The sequence below is a fragment of the Anas platyrhynchos genome, chromosome Z (assembly GCF_047663525.1).
Source record: "Anas platyrhynchos isolate ZD024472 breed Pekin duck chromosome Z, IASCAAS_PekinDuck_T2T, whole genome shotgun sequence".
NCBI classification, from domain to species: Eukaryota; Metazoa; Chordata; class Aves; order Anseriformes; family Anatidae; genus Anas; species Anas platyrhynchos.
This window is the reverse complement of record NC_092621.1, coordinates 17,744,924-17,758,316: the sequence shown is the minus strand read 5'-3', so window position 1 is coordinate 17,758,316 and position 13,393 is coordinate 17,744,924. Positions and strand designations below refer to the sequence as shown.

Below are 13,393 nucleotides of genomic sequence, written 5' to 3'. Positions count from 1 at the left end.
ATGCAATAGAAACCCAGTAAACTATCAAGATGGCGTGGATTAGTTCAATGATCCTTGCACAGAAAAGGGACCTGACAACTAGACAACTCAATGTGCAGCACAGACAAATTCAATGAACCACCAACTAACATAAAAGTGATAACACCATGATGTAAATTCTGCTGCTTATTTTGAAATTGTGTGTGGTACTGAACACTGCTTTAGAAAGAATGGTGCAAATTTAGAAAGAACAACGGAAAATAATGGAAAATAGAAGAATACTTGTGTGAATAAAGATTGGGAAGAAGGGCTGTATGAATACAGATTGGGAAGAATGAAAATAACTGAGAAAGTTGACAAATTAATATGCCATGATAAGTGATTCCAGGCAACTGGAACAGATAAAGTAAGTTTTGAAACTCGATGATGGTCAGTCATAACTGGAGAAGCAAAAGATCATCCTCTTAGAGATGAGAAGGTGGCAAATGTGAGTTTATTAACAGGAAGTTTCTTTTTTTTTTTTTAAAGAAAAAAATTGAAAGGCTTTGGACTTAATGATTAATCAATTTAATGAGATACAAGACTAGAGCGAGCAAAAAATCATCCCGTATCTCCCATTACAATGTAATTTATGTAAATAATATAAATTTATCTCAAGTAGCACTGGCCAGTGGCTGAAACAGGACACTGAACTCAGATTTGGCCCAGTAACATGCATTCAGTGTTTCTAATCTTGATACTGATGTAAAAACAATTTTATCAGATATTACATAAGAGGATTTATTTGTGAGGCCTCAGACTTTCTTCCTGTTTAACTCATGTTAAATGAGTTAAACTGCTTAACTCAGTTAGCATGAATAGTTTCACAGAAGGAAACTGGACCACCCAAGGGAATATAACATAAGCACACACATAATTATTTGTTTAATTTGGGCTTGTGCGTACTCATAAATTTGTATTAACATTTTGCGGCTGAGGTAGAAAGAGTGTATTTAGGTTTCCCTTAGGAGTTCCTTTTACTTGTCTATGTAGATACTGCATGGTGCATTCAAGGTGAGTTTTCTTGTCTACCTTCTTTGTGATTACAGAATTGTGGTGGTAGACCTTATGCCATTCTTTAAATATAATTACCTATAGTGCATTCCCCATTAATATTTTTCTTCTTTTGATGTTGTTTATAAACTTTTCTCTGGTTGTTGGTGCCAGTCTAATTTTAATAAGCAACCTCGCATCCTTGCAGATACGATGTATTTCACTTAAAGGTTAAAAGTTGGCTTCCAGTACTAATAGAAAATAAGTGTTTAGCTCATTCAGGGAGGTGACCTGCTGCTAAGCATAAACACAGTTGCTGGATTAAAACAAAAAAAGACAATGTGCAAAAATCCAAGGGTTGCCACTCGACATATTAAATTGTTTTGTAGAGACATTTTGAGATTCACTTAAGTCTTTTCTCAAAAAAATAATGATGAGACTTTATACACTTATGAACAAAAGCAATATCCACAAATATTTAGTGGCAATAGTAGACTTATGTTATTCACAATTAGCAAGAAGGTGTTATTCACAGTTAGCGAAAACATTGTCACCTTATAAAGGAAAACATTTACTAGAGCAGGCAAAGCACCATCATCTAGTAAAATAAGCGACCTGTGGGTATTGTTGTTTGTTCAAATGTCAGAGAGTGAGCAGTAGAAAAATGACATCTCAAAAAACTTAAGAATCATATAACTATGTTTGTAAGTTCATACTAATTTTGTTAATGTCAGAGAGATGTGAACTTGACCTTGGTAGAGTCAAAACAAGAAAATATTTGTAACTTCAGCATAAAAGTTTTAAATGAGATTGTATGTTCCAGTCTTGGTAAAAGACTAAGACTAGGTGAAGAATCTGAGAATTCACGCAATTTATCACTTAAAAATGAGATGCTAATAATTGCAGGAATTTATCACCCATTTTCAGAACTTTCTAAGCATGGTATGGGACAAGAATGGCGATAGCAGGTATTCACAGAGGTTTTAGAGCCATGCTGTTTTTTTGTAAGGTGATGTTTTTAGCAACTGGAACATCCTCCTTCCCCCACCCGTTATAGCTGGACCATGCAAACACATTAGAGTCCTAGATAACAAAAAAAAGTGGGAAAGAATCTGAAATAGGGGGAACTCTGATGAGACATTTTGGATGTCACTGCTGCAAGAGCAGAGAGAGAGAAAGGTAGAGAGCAAATCTATGTTTCCATTCTTTCCTCTCACTACATGCTTATGTAGGCTCTGGACAGAAACAGCTTCCTTTTCTATGAAAAAGGAAGTTCCAAAGTTCTGTCTTCATGATTTATTGCTATTTTCTATAATAAAAATGAGTACTTACTTAATAGAAATGACATGATCATCACCAACAAGGAGAGAAAGAATTCCAGGAAGGAGCAGGCTAAGCTTAAAAATATAGTTCAAGAAGTGTTAAAAAGTAATGGAGCCCCTCTGGCTAGATTTCTTCCTTCCTCTTCTTTTGAGTAGGACTGGAGGAAGCTTCAGCAGATCCCTAGTCAAACCACTTACACTGAAGCCAAAGGTGAAAAAAAATGAGGTGAAAAAAACCTTTTAAACATCCCTAACCGTGATTACTCGAATTCATCACGACTTCTAGTGAAGGTGAATAGGTAGTTCTTTAAAGTAGTCTGTTCTAGTGATTCATTACCTGATGAGTAAGAAAGTTCTTTCAAACATTCCTTAAATTTTTTGTCCAGTGAATTACCTTGATTTTCCCTTGTCCTTCCTTGGACATTCATTAAATTCTTTATATTAAACTTTCTATATGGTATATGTTGGTTTACAGAGTGTGTACTCTCATAAAACATTGACATTTGGAAAACTGTTCTCAGGTAATAGTAAAAATGTATATTTGAAACACTCAACACTTCACACATCTCTGTCCTAAATAAGCACGCCTGATTTCTTCAGTCTTTCTTCATTGCTTGCATTTCCTCAACTATCAGGCTTGTTGCTTCTCTGTGCACTCTTGCCCATTTGTTTGCATTTGTCATAGACTTCCTTTACCTCGGGATTCTCAGAAGCCTCACCAATACCAAGCTGAATTAAAAAAAAATAAATATATAGATACTGAAATATACACCTCTATTCACTTCCTTTATTCTAGTTTGGTTTTGACTGCTACTGTATTTGATTTCTTTTTTCCTAAGAAAGGAAATCATGTTATTGATTTGTATTTATTCTTATTCCACTGTAATTCTAAATTTACTTGTCCATATCTTTATGATATTGGCCTATTTATATATGACTTTCTCTTATTTACGTGAGACAATTTGAATCCTGTTCTTGATATCTGTAGTGCCTTTTTTTATTTTTAAGCATGTTCTCTTTCATACCAACTTTTTTTTACTCATATATTTACACAAGTAAGCTTCTGACAGATTTGGACAGGACCAACCCTTGAGATGTGTTCCTGTCTGACAATAAGCTTTTATTTTCTTTTTTCTTTGGGGTAAATTATCTGCTGGTATTACCAGTGACAACTTTGCAAGCCTGAAAAAGAACTTGTGGCACACCAAATTGTTGCCACTTTGCAGAGTACCCTATGTAAAGGAACACAAACATATTTTGGAGAATATTGTTCTCTAATAAGAGCAATAAAGACACCTGTGAACAAGGGCTAGATATGACACACCAAATACTACATTCAGATTTTCATATGCTCATGCTGTGTTTGCACAATAAGCAAAGTGGAGAGGAAAAAAACCCTTGTCTTGCCTTTTCCCTACTTGCAGTTGCCTGCATTCTAATGATTCTTATGAAATTGATTTCTTCCTCTGCACTGACTCGGGTTCACTGTCTGCTAGTTGCTAGCTCAAGAGCTGCTGCGGAAGCTCAGTGTCAAAGTCTGCAAATATGTGAATCCCAGCGTTGCCTTAACCTCTTTCCCACTCTTTGGATTCCCCTGGTTTCAGATCCAAAGCGTTACTACACACTGACTTGCCGTGGGCGGGGGAATGGTACTTGTCCTATTTGTTTTATTAAAAAGAAAATAAACTTCTAACAATAAATGAAACCCTAAAAGGCAGTATTACATATTCTAACTCCGGATGAACTCATGTTTCAGAAGTTAGCCGGGTAGTTAACCGTTTCCTTACTTCCCCTTTTACCACTCAGAACATCTGAAATAAGGAGGAAGAGCTGTCCTAATTAAAAAAGCGTTGCACCTCTTTTCCCCACGGCAGCGCCAGTTACAGTACTGCTCACCCATTCATCCTCCTCTAGCAGTACAACCCCCCCACCCCGCGGGGTTAGGACAGTTTTCAGGGATGGAAGCTGCCGGACAAACACCAAAGAGCTCCCCCACGATCCGACAGGAGAGCTGTAGGGCATGGGGATGCCGGGGAACCAGGGAGGGGGACACGCGGTCCCCGGGGCCGCCAGCCCCCAAAAGTTTCACTCCCCTCCCGGAGGGAGGGAGGGAGAACCGCTTTCGGGACCTGGCTTCTCCAGACGGGAGCCGGGGGTGCTTTCCTCACCTGTCAGCATCCAGCAGGAGGCGGCCATGCCTGGAGCCGGGGGCCGGCAGCCCGGGGCTGGGGCGGGGGCGACGGGAGCGGTCCGGCCGCCGGCGCTGCCTGCGGGGCGAGTGGAGGGAGCCGGGCGCTCCGCGCCTCCCGCCCGCCTCACAGCCGAGTCAGGCATTTCCTGTTTTGTTATTCGGTCTTTCTACGGTTTTTTTTTTTTCTTCGCATGTAGAGGAATTTCGCCTCTCCTCCTCCCCCCTCCCCACGCGCGCCGCCTTCCTCCCACTCACCCACCCCCCCAAGACCTCCGAGCCTTGGAAACCCCCCGCATGGAGCTCGCCCCACGCTAAGATGTACAAATAAAGCCAAACCTGTCCCCACCCTCTAAGCCTCCGGCTGCAGCCTCCGGAGAGCGGAGCAGACCTTAAAGGGGCATCTGCCCGCTCGTAATTAATTAGTAAATTTCTCCCGCCGGCCAGCCCCCCTCCCGATAGGGCAGGAGAGAGCTGGGCGTGCTCTGTCCCCCTTCTCAGCAGGAGAAAAACATCGTTGAGGTAGGGGTTGTGTTTGGCTAGCCGAGTTTGATTCTCTTATATCACCTCTTAAAAATGCACTCTACGGCTGGTAGTTTGCTTGTAGGAGGAAGCCAGCCACTCTCTCCCCGTTCTCTGCGGCTGTGAAGGTGCAGTAACCAACCCTTCAGGTAGAGAAGGATTTTCCCAAGTCTTCCCGTCTCCCCTGCACGTTGCGGAGAGGAAATACCGGGCAACAGCCTTTGCCCACATCTTCCGAACATTTTTGCAAGGAATCTTCCCCCACCATGCCCCCTGAATGACTTAACTAATAAAACGCAAAGGTAATAATCAGCCAGGTTCCAGCCTGTGGGTAAGGGTTTTCAGAGTTCATTAAACACTCAGTAAACGACCAGCTTGCAGGACTTTATTATTGTTATAAATGAATGATGCTCAGGTGAAGCGACAGATACCTTCACTAGTCTGAGTTCCCATCTTGAGACCTGCTGAAAAATCATTTTGTTGCTCATAGAACAGGAGGAGCTAAGGTCCTTCCACTAAAAAAAAAAAAAAACAAAAACAAACAAACAACAAAAAAAATACTCTAAGGATTTGGGGATCTTGGTGCTACTAGAAATAACACTTATTTTCTTTGAATTGGAGTGAAGAATGTGGGTTATAAGTGGAAGTTTGTGGAAGTTTTCTAAGTTCCTCTGTGGCTAATAAACTACAGCTGTTAATCATCACTACAATAGTTAAAGATGTCTTCCAACTTCTATCTTATATTTTATGAGAACACATTGAGTGTACTTTTACTTGTAGGTCTGTGGAAATGCAGATTTTAGAAAATAGTGCACAATTTCAAAGCTGGGTTTAAGAACAAAGGTCCTCTTTCAACGATAATTTATGCATATGCTTGCATTTACACGTTATAAAATATATTTCATTACCACAGTGGGACTTTATGTCCCACATTACCACAGTGGGACTTTTTAAGTTGATGAAATTAAGCACATGTGTAACTTTTGCTGAATGGGGTTCTTAGCTCTGTTGTTCTCAATTTAAGAGACTAGACGCATTTTTCCAGTTGGAAAAAATGGCATTCAAAAAAAAAAAAGAAAAAACAAACAAACAAAAAAAGAAAAATGTGTGAGTGGTATTATTTCTGTGAGTTTTACTGCAGTTTCAAAGAAGGCAATAACTTCCTGTATTGGTATTTTGGAAACAAACCTTTGTATTCCCTTTGTATCACTATATTTCAACTAGTGTAATGGAGGAGATGAGCTTGCTTTCAAATCACTTTGAAGGGTTTCTGTTTGTGATGTACTTAAACACTCCAGAGGACAAAACAGGGAGAGTAAAATTTATACATGGATTAAAATAGCCATTTCAAACATATCTGAGCTAACTATACATAATATTTGGTATGTATGTGGGGAATGTACCTCAAGGTGGAGAGTCAGACTTCTTGACATTAAAAACAAATGTTCCTGATATAAAGTTATTCCTAATTTCTTCCAGCTTTCTTCTTCTTCTTCTTATTTGTTGGAGTTATCATGGTCTCCTACACATCTTGCATTAGGCAATGTCAAAAAGGAAGACACTAGAAACGGTGAACTGCAGGATTGAGCTAGCATTGCCTACTAGCTTGTACACATTCAAAGAAGTAAATTACATTACAGACCATTATTTATTTTGGAATACCAAACTGATTAACTGAAAAGCCCAAACTCCGATTGCTTGTAGAATTGCTGCTGTCTCTTTTCATAGTCTTTTCTTTCTTTAGGTGTATTCATTAAGGCAACTGTTCAGAACGTATAGCTAGATACTCTTCTGAGTTAAATGTTTATACATTAGTAATAATGAATACATTTATATTAAGCAGCTACCCCCAGGTGAGGTGTACTTGGGCCCAGAAGCAATTAAAATGTTGGATAATTTCAGTATCTGCACAATAAACATTAGTTTGAGTGGATCATATTAGTATAGAAAATAAGTACTGTAATAATGGATAAGACAAAAACTACAAATTAATTTAAAGAATACCTTTCTTTTGCACATTTTTTATGCCTTTCTGAAGTGCCACAGAATGCTGTGGAAGAATTTTTTTGTAGTGCTATAAATTATGATCTGTCTTTTAACTATTCCTTCCAGTACAGTTTCAGCAAAGTATTTCAGAAAATGTATAATTAAGTTCACTAGTAGTTCCATGGAATCTGATGGAATTATTTGTGGTTACATATTAATTTAAAGACTCTGAAGAACTGGAGTCTGAAAAGACAGGGAAAACAAACAAACAAAAAACAATCAGAAAGAATCATAGAATCATAGAATATCCTGAGTTGGAAGGGACCCTTAAGGATCATCAAGTCCAACTCTTGACACCGCACAGGTCTACCCAAAAGTTCAGACCACGTGACTAAGTGCACAGTCCAATCTCTTCTTAAAGACCCACTTCTACCTTTATGAGGGTGTTATTTGCACAATAATAATAATAATAATAATAATAATAATAATAATAATAATAATAATAATAATAATATAAAAAGTGGAAATGCATTCTGTTTCAAAGGTGACGAATAATGGAACAGGAACCAAAGCTTTAAAAATAGTCTCAAATGTAGAGGGTCTTCTATATAATGTGGCTGAGGTGTACATAGAAATTTCTCTTCCATGAAATTTCTCTTCCATTGTTATAGAGGATATGAACAATTTTTCATTTCCTGTAGCACAAGAGGGCAATGAGCAATAACTTTGACATCAAATAGCCAAAAGCATACTTTAACTTACTTCCATTAAAGGAATAGTATGTTAGCATCAATAATTCTAAGAGATGTAACATGTTTCTGCAATGTTCACTGTTGCTATTACACTATATTATGCGCTACTTAGAAAATGGTACAGAGCTTGTTCATATAGCTTCTAAGTGAAGATTTACCATTGAAAGCTCTTATTATCATCTTTGATAGTTTACATTGTGCTGGAAATTAGTGATATTTACATTTACATTTTTTTCTTATGCTTGCTTATTCACAGTATCCAAGATGTCTTTCACCTTGATTATCCTGTTGTTCATTTTCATAGTCTCCATTTTTTCCTATCTGATTCTAAGACCATGTTAGAACTCACTTGGCAGAACTTGTGGAGCTGTAGTCTTATTTTTATTATGTCTGAGATACTCAAGGGCTCCTTATTCAAGTACCAGAACTAAGATCTTGCAGGATTTGGTATAGTTCCAGCAATACTCTATGCATAAATCTTTTCATGTTTTACAGCTCAGCTTTTAGCCGATACTTGATATTCTTGGAGAATGCCCATGTTTCTGCTCCATCTGTATTAACCAGTGGTACAATAGTGCCAAAAATCCTTTTTACTGTGCAAAGAGGTCTTCATAAAATTTTTGTTTTGCAGCTTGTGCTAGTTTAATTAATGTTGTTAGGAAGCATTATGGAAAATGCCCTTTGTGTGCTGTGTTAAATTTATTCTCTACAATCTTTTATGTCTTCTTAGTTTGTCTTTCTTGTATATTCCAACAATCATAGAGCATTCCTGAAACAAATTAATATACAATCTATATTCTTTGCAAAATAAAATAATCTGATTTTCCTCCTTAACAGATTTAAAGTGTCTCACATCCTTGGTCGTGCTGCTTTTCTGTTCTGCATTTTCTCAGTGCACATTTTTTTCAATATTCATTCTAAGTTCATAGAGCTTATCTTGATCAAAACTGTCTATAACACAACTACACAACTGTCTCAAGTTCTCTGTAACTTTTTATTCATTTGACTTCTTTGCACGTGTGATGATCTTAGAACAGGAAGGAATGAATTTATATGGCATCACTTACTGTTATAAATCTGCCACCAACTTCTTTATTTTATGATTGTCACTTTATACTCATGTAAAAGGATCTTTATATTAAAATAGTATTTATGATTTTTGCAGAGAATACCTCTACTTTTGATATTTTTCTGTTATTTCTTTTGCATCAACTTCTTACAAAGAAAATACTTTATTTAAATCCTAATTCACAGTTTTCTCTTGTAACATGATTTTATTTTTCTGCTTGCTTATTTACTTATTTATTATGCCAATAATATATCTTTGAGGTCTGTTAAAATGACCAGGCTTTAACATAAATATACATGTATGTTTCTTCAAAGCTACAAATCAGGCTAGAAACATACAAGATGCTTAACACATTCAAATGAATGAGTTAAAAATCATGATACTCTCTCTTACCTGGTTATTTCAGCTTTTTTTTTTTTTTTTTTTTTTTTTTTTTTTTTTTTTTTTTTGTGCTGACCCATTTTTTTGCAGCACTGAAGCCATTGGAGCTATGACATTGAGTTTGCAGGGAACAGAACTGGTAATTTTATGTGGGGGAGGTAAAAGAAGAAGTTAAATTCGTATTTTATTGTACAAAATCAATGTGTTGAAGTAGACACTATGTTTTAAAGTTATTTTGCTAAAGGTACTTGTAACTTGTCAGGTAACATATTTGAAATGAGGCCACAGTTTAGAGACAGAGGATCAGTTGTTTCTTCTTATTAGCTTGGGCTTTCTGCACTCCATCTTTCTGCACTTGTATATCTTCCAGCGACAGGACCCGCGGGAACGGGGTTAAGCTGAGGCAGGGGAAGTTTAGGCTTGACATCAGGAGGGGGTTCTTCACAGAGAGTGGTTGCACACTGGAACAGGCTCCCCAGGGAAGTGGTCACTGCACCGAGCCTGACTGAATTTAAGAAGAGATTGGACTGTGCACTTAGTCACATGGTCTGAACTTTTGGGTAGACCTGTGCGGTGTCAAGAGTTGGACTTGATGATCCTCAAGGGTCCCTTCCAACTCAGGATATTCTATGATTCTATGATTCTTATTACAGCTTCTTTATTATTATTATTATTATTATTATTATTATTATTATTATTCTTATTATTATTATTATTAAAGTGCTGTTTATGATATGTTGCATAGTCTTGAAACTTCATAAAAGAGTAATGTACTAACTGTGAGGGTGCTGTGGAGGGAGACTATCTGGTAGATGGTAGATGATAATTCCTCAAAAAAATAATCTGTCTAAAGATTTTTATGCTGTATTGCATCGCATTTATTGCATTCATAGCTGGGCTGTATAATAGTTATTACAGTATAGTTGCAGAAGAAAAGTTGTATGTGACTGCAGTATCCCTGTTGGAAAGTCTCATGTTTATTCTATTTTCTTTCTTTCTATTTCAGTAGAGTTAGAGACTTTAACTCTTCCCCTTTTCCCTGATGCATACATACAATCCTCTTCAATTTATTTTATTCTGTTCAGCTAGGTGAAAACCAATATTTAAATGCAGAACACTGCCCACGTTTTCCTTTAATCTTTGTGATCAGGAAAAAAAAAAAAGATTTGCTTTTACAGAAACATGAGCCTGATCATGATGCCAATATATGTTTAATGGCATAGATTTAGGAAAAAAAAAAACAACCAACCAATCAAACAAACAACCAAAACCAAACAAATGAATAAAACCTGAGCACACACAAGAAACATATCCCTGTAGTGCAGAAACTTCAACTCTTGCAGTGATTGCAGTGATTGCCTTTTTTAAACAAACAAACAAGCAACTGTGATTTTAAGACAAATTACAAGTTCACAACAATCCCTCTATAGTGAGCAACACAATGCCACTTTTTAGAGGATGTTGCAAACCAGGTGTCTGTGGGGATTCCAGTTCCTGTAGATTGTTATAACTCTTTGTTTCAAAGCTATTACAATAATTTTTAACTACTGAAACCTGTAACCTAAATCACACTATTCCACTTGCCCTTCCCTGTGAATACTTTTTTAATTTTTGTCATCTGAAACCCCGTGATGTTTTTATCTTGATGGTTAAGTCATTCTGGTAAGACACAATCCTAGGTTTCATACAGAAGCCTATACTGGGTCTTATTAACCAAATTGGGTTTTCCAGAAGTAAGATAATGTCAAGAACATGGGATGTCAAGTCTGAAATCCCACATCTTTTTGAAGCATGACACAGACAAATAAGCATCTCTAGCCACCTCCAGGCCAGAGTCTGATACTTTCTTCTGAGTTATATAGAAACAGTGGACTGCTGACCAAGGAGGTAATACATATTATTTTGTTAGCAGATTAGAAGGTGCCCAGCCTCTTCAAATTCAGAATTATAAATTGGTGTTCCATCTCTGGTAGAAAGACTTTTAAAACTGTATCTCCAGTCTCCCAGAATTACATCATAACCAGTAGGCTTTTGCCTACTTGGCTGCAGGTTTATGTTGGAACTAATGCTTGTAGTTGGAACTAATGCTTGTACTGAATAGCTATGTCTTCTTCAGGCCAGCGAGCGGTAGCAGAAGCATAGAATAGAGCAGTTCAGTTGGAAGGGTCCTTTAGAGATCATCAAGAGCTCTGTAACTCTGGAGGATACCCCAGTAGGCCTAGGTATCACAGACTGAGTTACATAGCTTTTTAAGTCATGAGATGTGATCTGCTTAAGTGTATATGGTAAGTATATGCAGATATATATGCCCTGTAAGAAGAGTAAAATGCAGATATTCCAGGACATTGTGTTTTTGTTCTGATGGTCCAGATCTACTCAGTCAGTGTAAGTTAATTCACCCAGATAGGAGTGTCCTGAGCATCATGTAGAATGCATATGGTCCTGGGAGAAGGAACCAGAGGTGAGGACTTTCTCATCACTACAAAAACAACTTAGATACATCTTGCCAAAGGACTCAAAACTGGGACATTTTCCTTGGGGTGCAAAATGAGGTTGTGAATCCGTGAAAGGAAGGGAATTCATGTTTCCCAATGAATGCTATAAACATTAGCCCGTTATAGAAGAAGTGGATGCAGTCTCTTCTTTTGGCCATGCCTTCAAAGAAGTGGCTGCAACTGCATAGTTCGAGGAGACTAATTCAGTCATTTTGTGCTAAGGATACTCTGAGCATGTCAATAGGAACTGACTCTTTAGGAAAACTGAGGAGAAGAGTGTGTGATCTGGAGGTCTGATCTAGATACCAAATTGCTTTGGAAGCATAGTTCTAGCCATGCAAAGACAAAATCCTAAATATCTGGAGAACCTTACAGACTCAAGCAGGTTAGTGCTCAGTCAGAGTTGGTATCTACAGGTTCATGCAAGAGTTGAAAGAAGAATCTTTAGGTCAATATTTACAATATTTTAATCACATGATAGCAATCTTTCCTGATACAAAAGTAAGCAGCTATGTTCAATTTCTGTAAAATGATAATTAGGTGTAGCAAATATAACTTCAACACTTAACTAGAAATTGTTTAAAGTATATGGTCACAATGGAAATTCTGTTCTGATGAGTTTGCGATCGGTAGCTGTTTGTTAGTCTCAAAACTCATATTCTATGAAACAAAACAAACTTCCTCATTCTGCATTATTTTCCTTTCTAATTTACCCAGGAGCTGGACCCAGGAGTCGGACTCAATGGTCTTTGTGGGTCCATTCCAACATGGGATATTTTCTGATTCTGTGATTTAAAGCAACAGAGCAATAAATTAATAGAAGTTACACTATATATCTATCATCATTATGCCATTCATATGATGTCTTAAAATATTTTCTATTTGTTGTAAAAGTAATCGGAAGGAAAAAAAAAAAAAGAAGATGGAGATATCTCATTTAGGTGGCAGGAAATTGTAACAGGTTTTAGAGATCAGTACTTGAAATTCAGAAGTCAAGGAGAAAGTTCTCTCTTGAAATTTTAAAAACTGATGGTTACCAATGTCATAAAGCAGGAACTCTGTGGAAAGATGTGCACTGTTCTGTTGTAGTATAATGTTGACTCAAATGTTAGAGAATTAATAGAAGCATCTCCAGAGTGATCTGTTTTTTGTAAGTAGGTGGAAGACAAAAGAGTTATTTTCTACACATTTGTCGGGCCTCAAGACAATTTCTCTTCATCTTCAAGATACTCCCCAGTGTAAAAAGCACAGACAAATCAGTTTCTCCAGACAATGTCATATGTTTTCTATTTAAAGAAACTGTGTTACCTTCATCAGAGATGGTTTATTAGAATATAGCTGAGTCCAAAGCTTGAGTGACCACAATAGGGTGGTTAAAATAGCTAAAATAACTGCCAGAGGCAGAATTAATTATATTAATAACAGCGTGTTTATTGGTGAGTCAGTGGATATGAGTGTTATGCCTGGATTAATTTGTGCTTACTGTCTATGGAAATCTTGTTTCGCCAGTGGGGCTGGGCTCAAAGCCAAGACCTTAGTTCAGGTCAGCACTCTGCGTAGGGGCTTAAAGCTAGCTCAGCAATCCAAATAACTCCCTGTAGAGCAATTCAGGAGAACATTGCTCCCCACACTCTGAAGCCAAACTATTTTTTTTTTGACCTTGGCCA

At 37.4% G+C, this 13,393-nt stretch overlaps 1 protein-coding gene across 2 annotated transcripts in view; it reads right to left on the bottom strand.

Moving 5' to 3' along the window:
- The window catches only part of ITGA1 (integrin subunit alpha 1), a 78,329-nt gene extending 73,573 nt beyond the window's left edge, over positions 1-4,756 (bottom strand). Inside the window, exon 1 of one of the 2 annotated variants that reach the window (XM_038169843.2) lies at positions 4,502-4,756. In XM_038169843.2, coding sequence (XP_038025771.1) covers positions 4,502-4,667 — 166 coding nt within the window. In that variant the 5' untranslated portion in view covers positions 4,668-4,756. Of the gene's footprint in view, positions 1-2,343; positions 2,375-4,501 lie in introns of those variants that run through there. The other variant, XM_072031702.1, reaches the window with a different exon arrangement.
- Between the last annotated feature and the right edge of the window lie 8,637 nt (positions 4,757-13,393).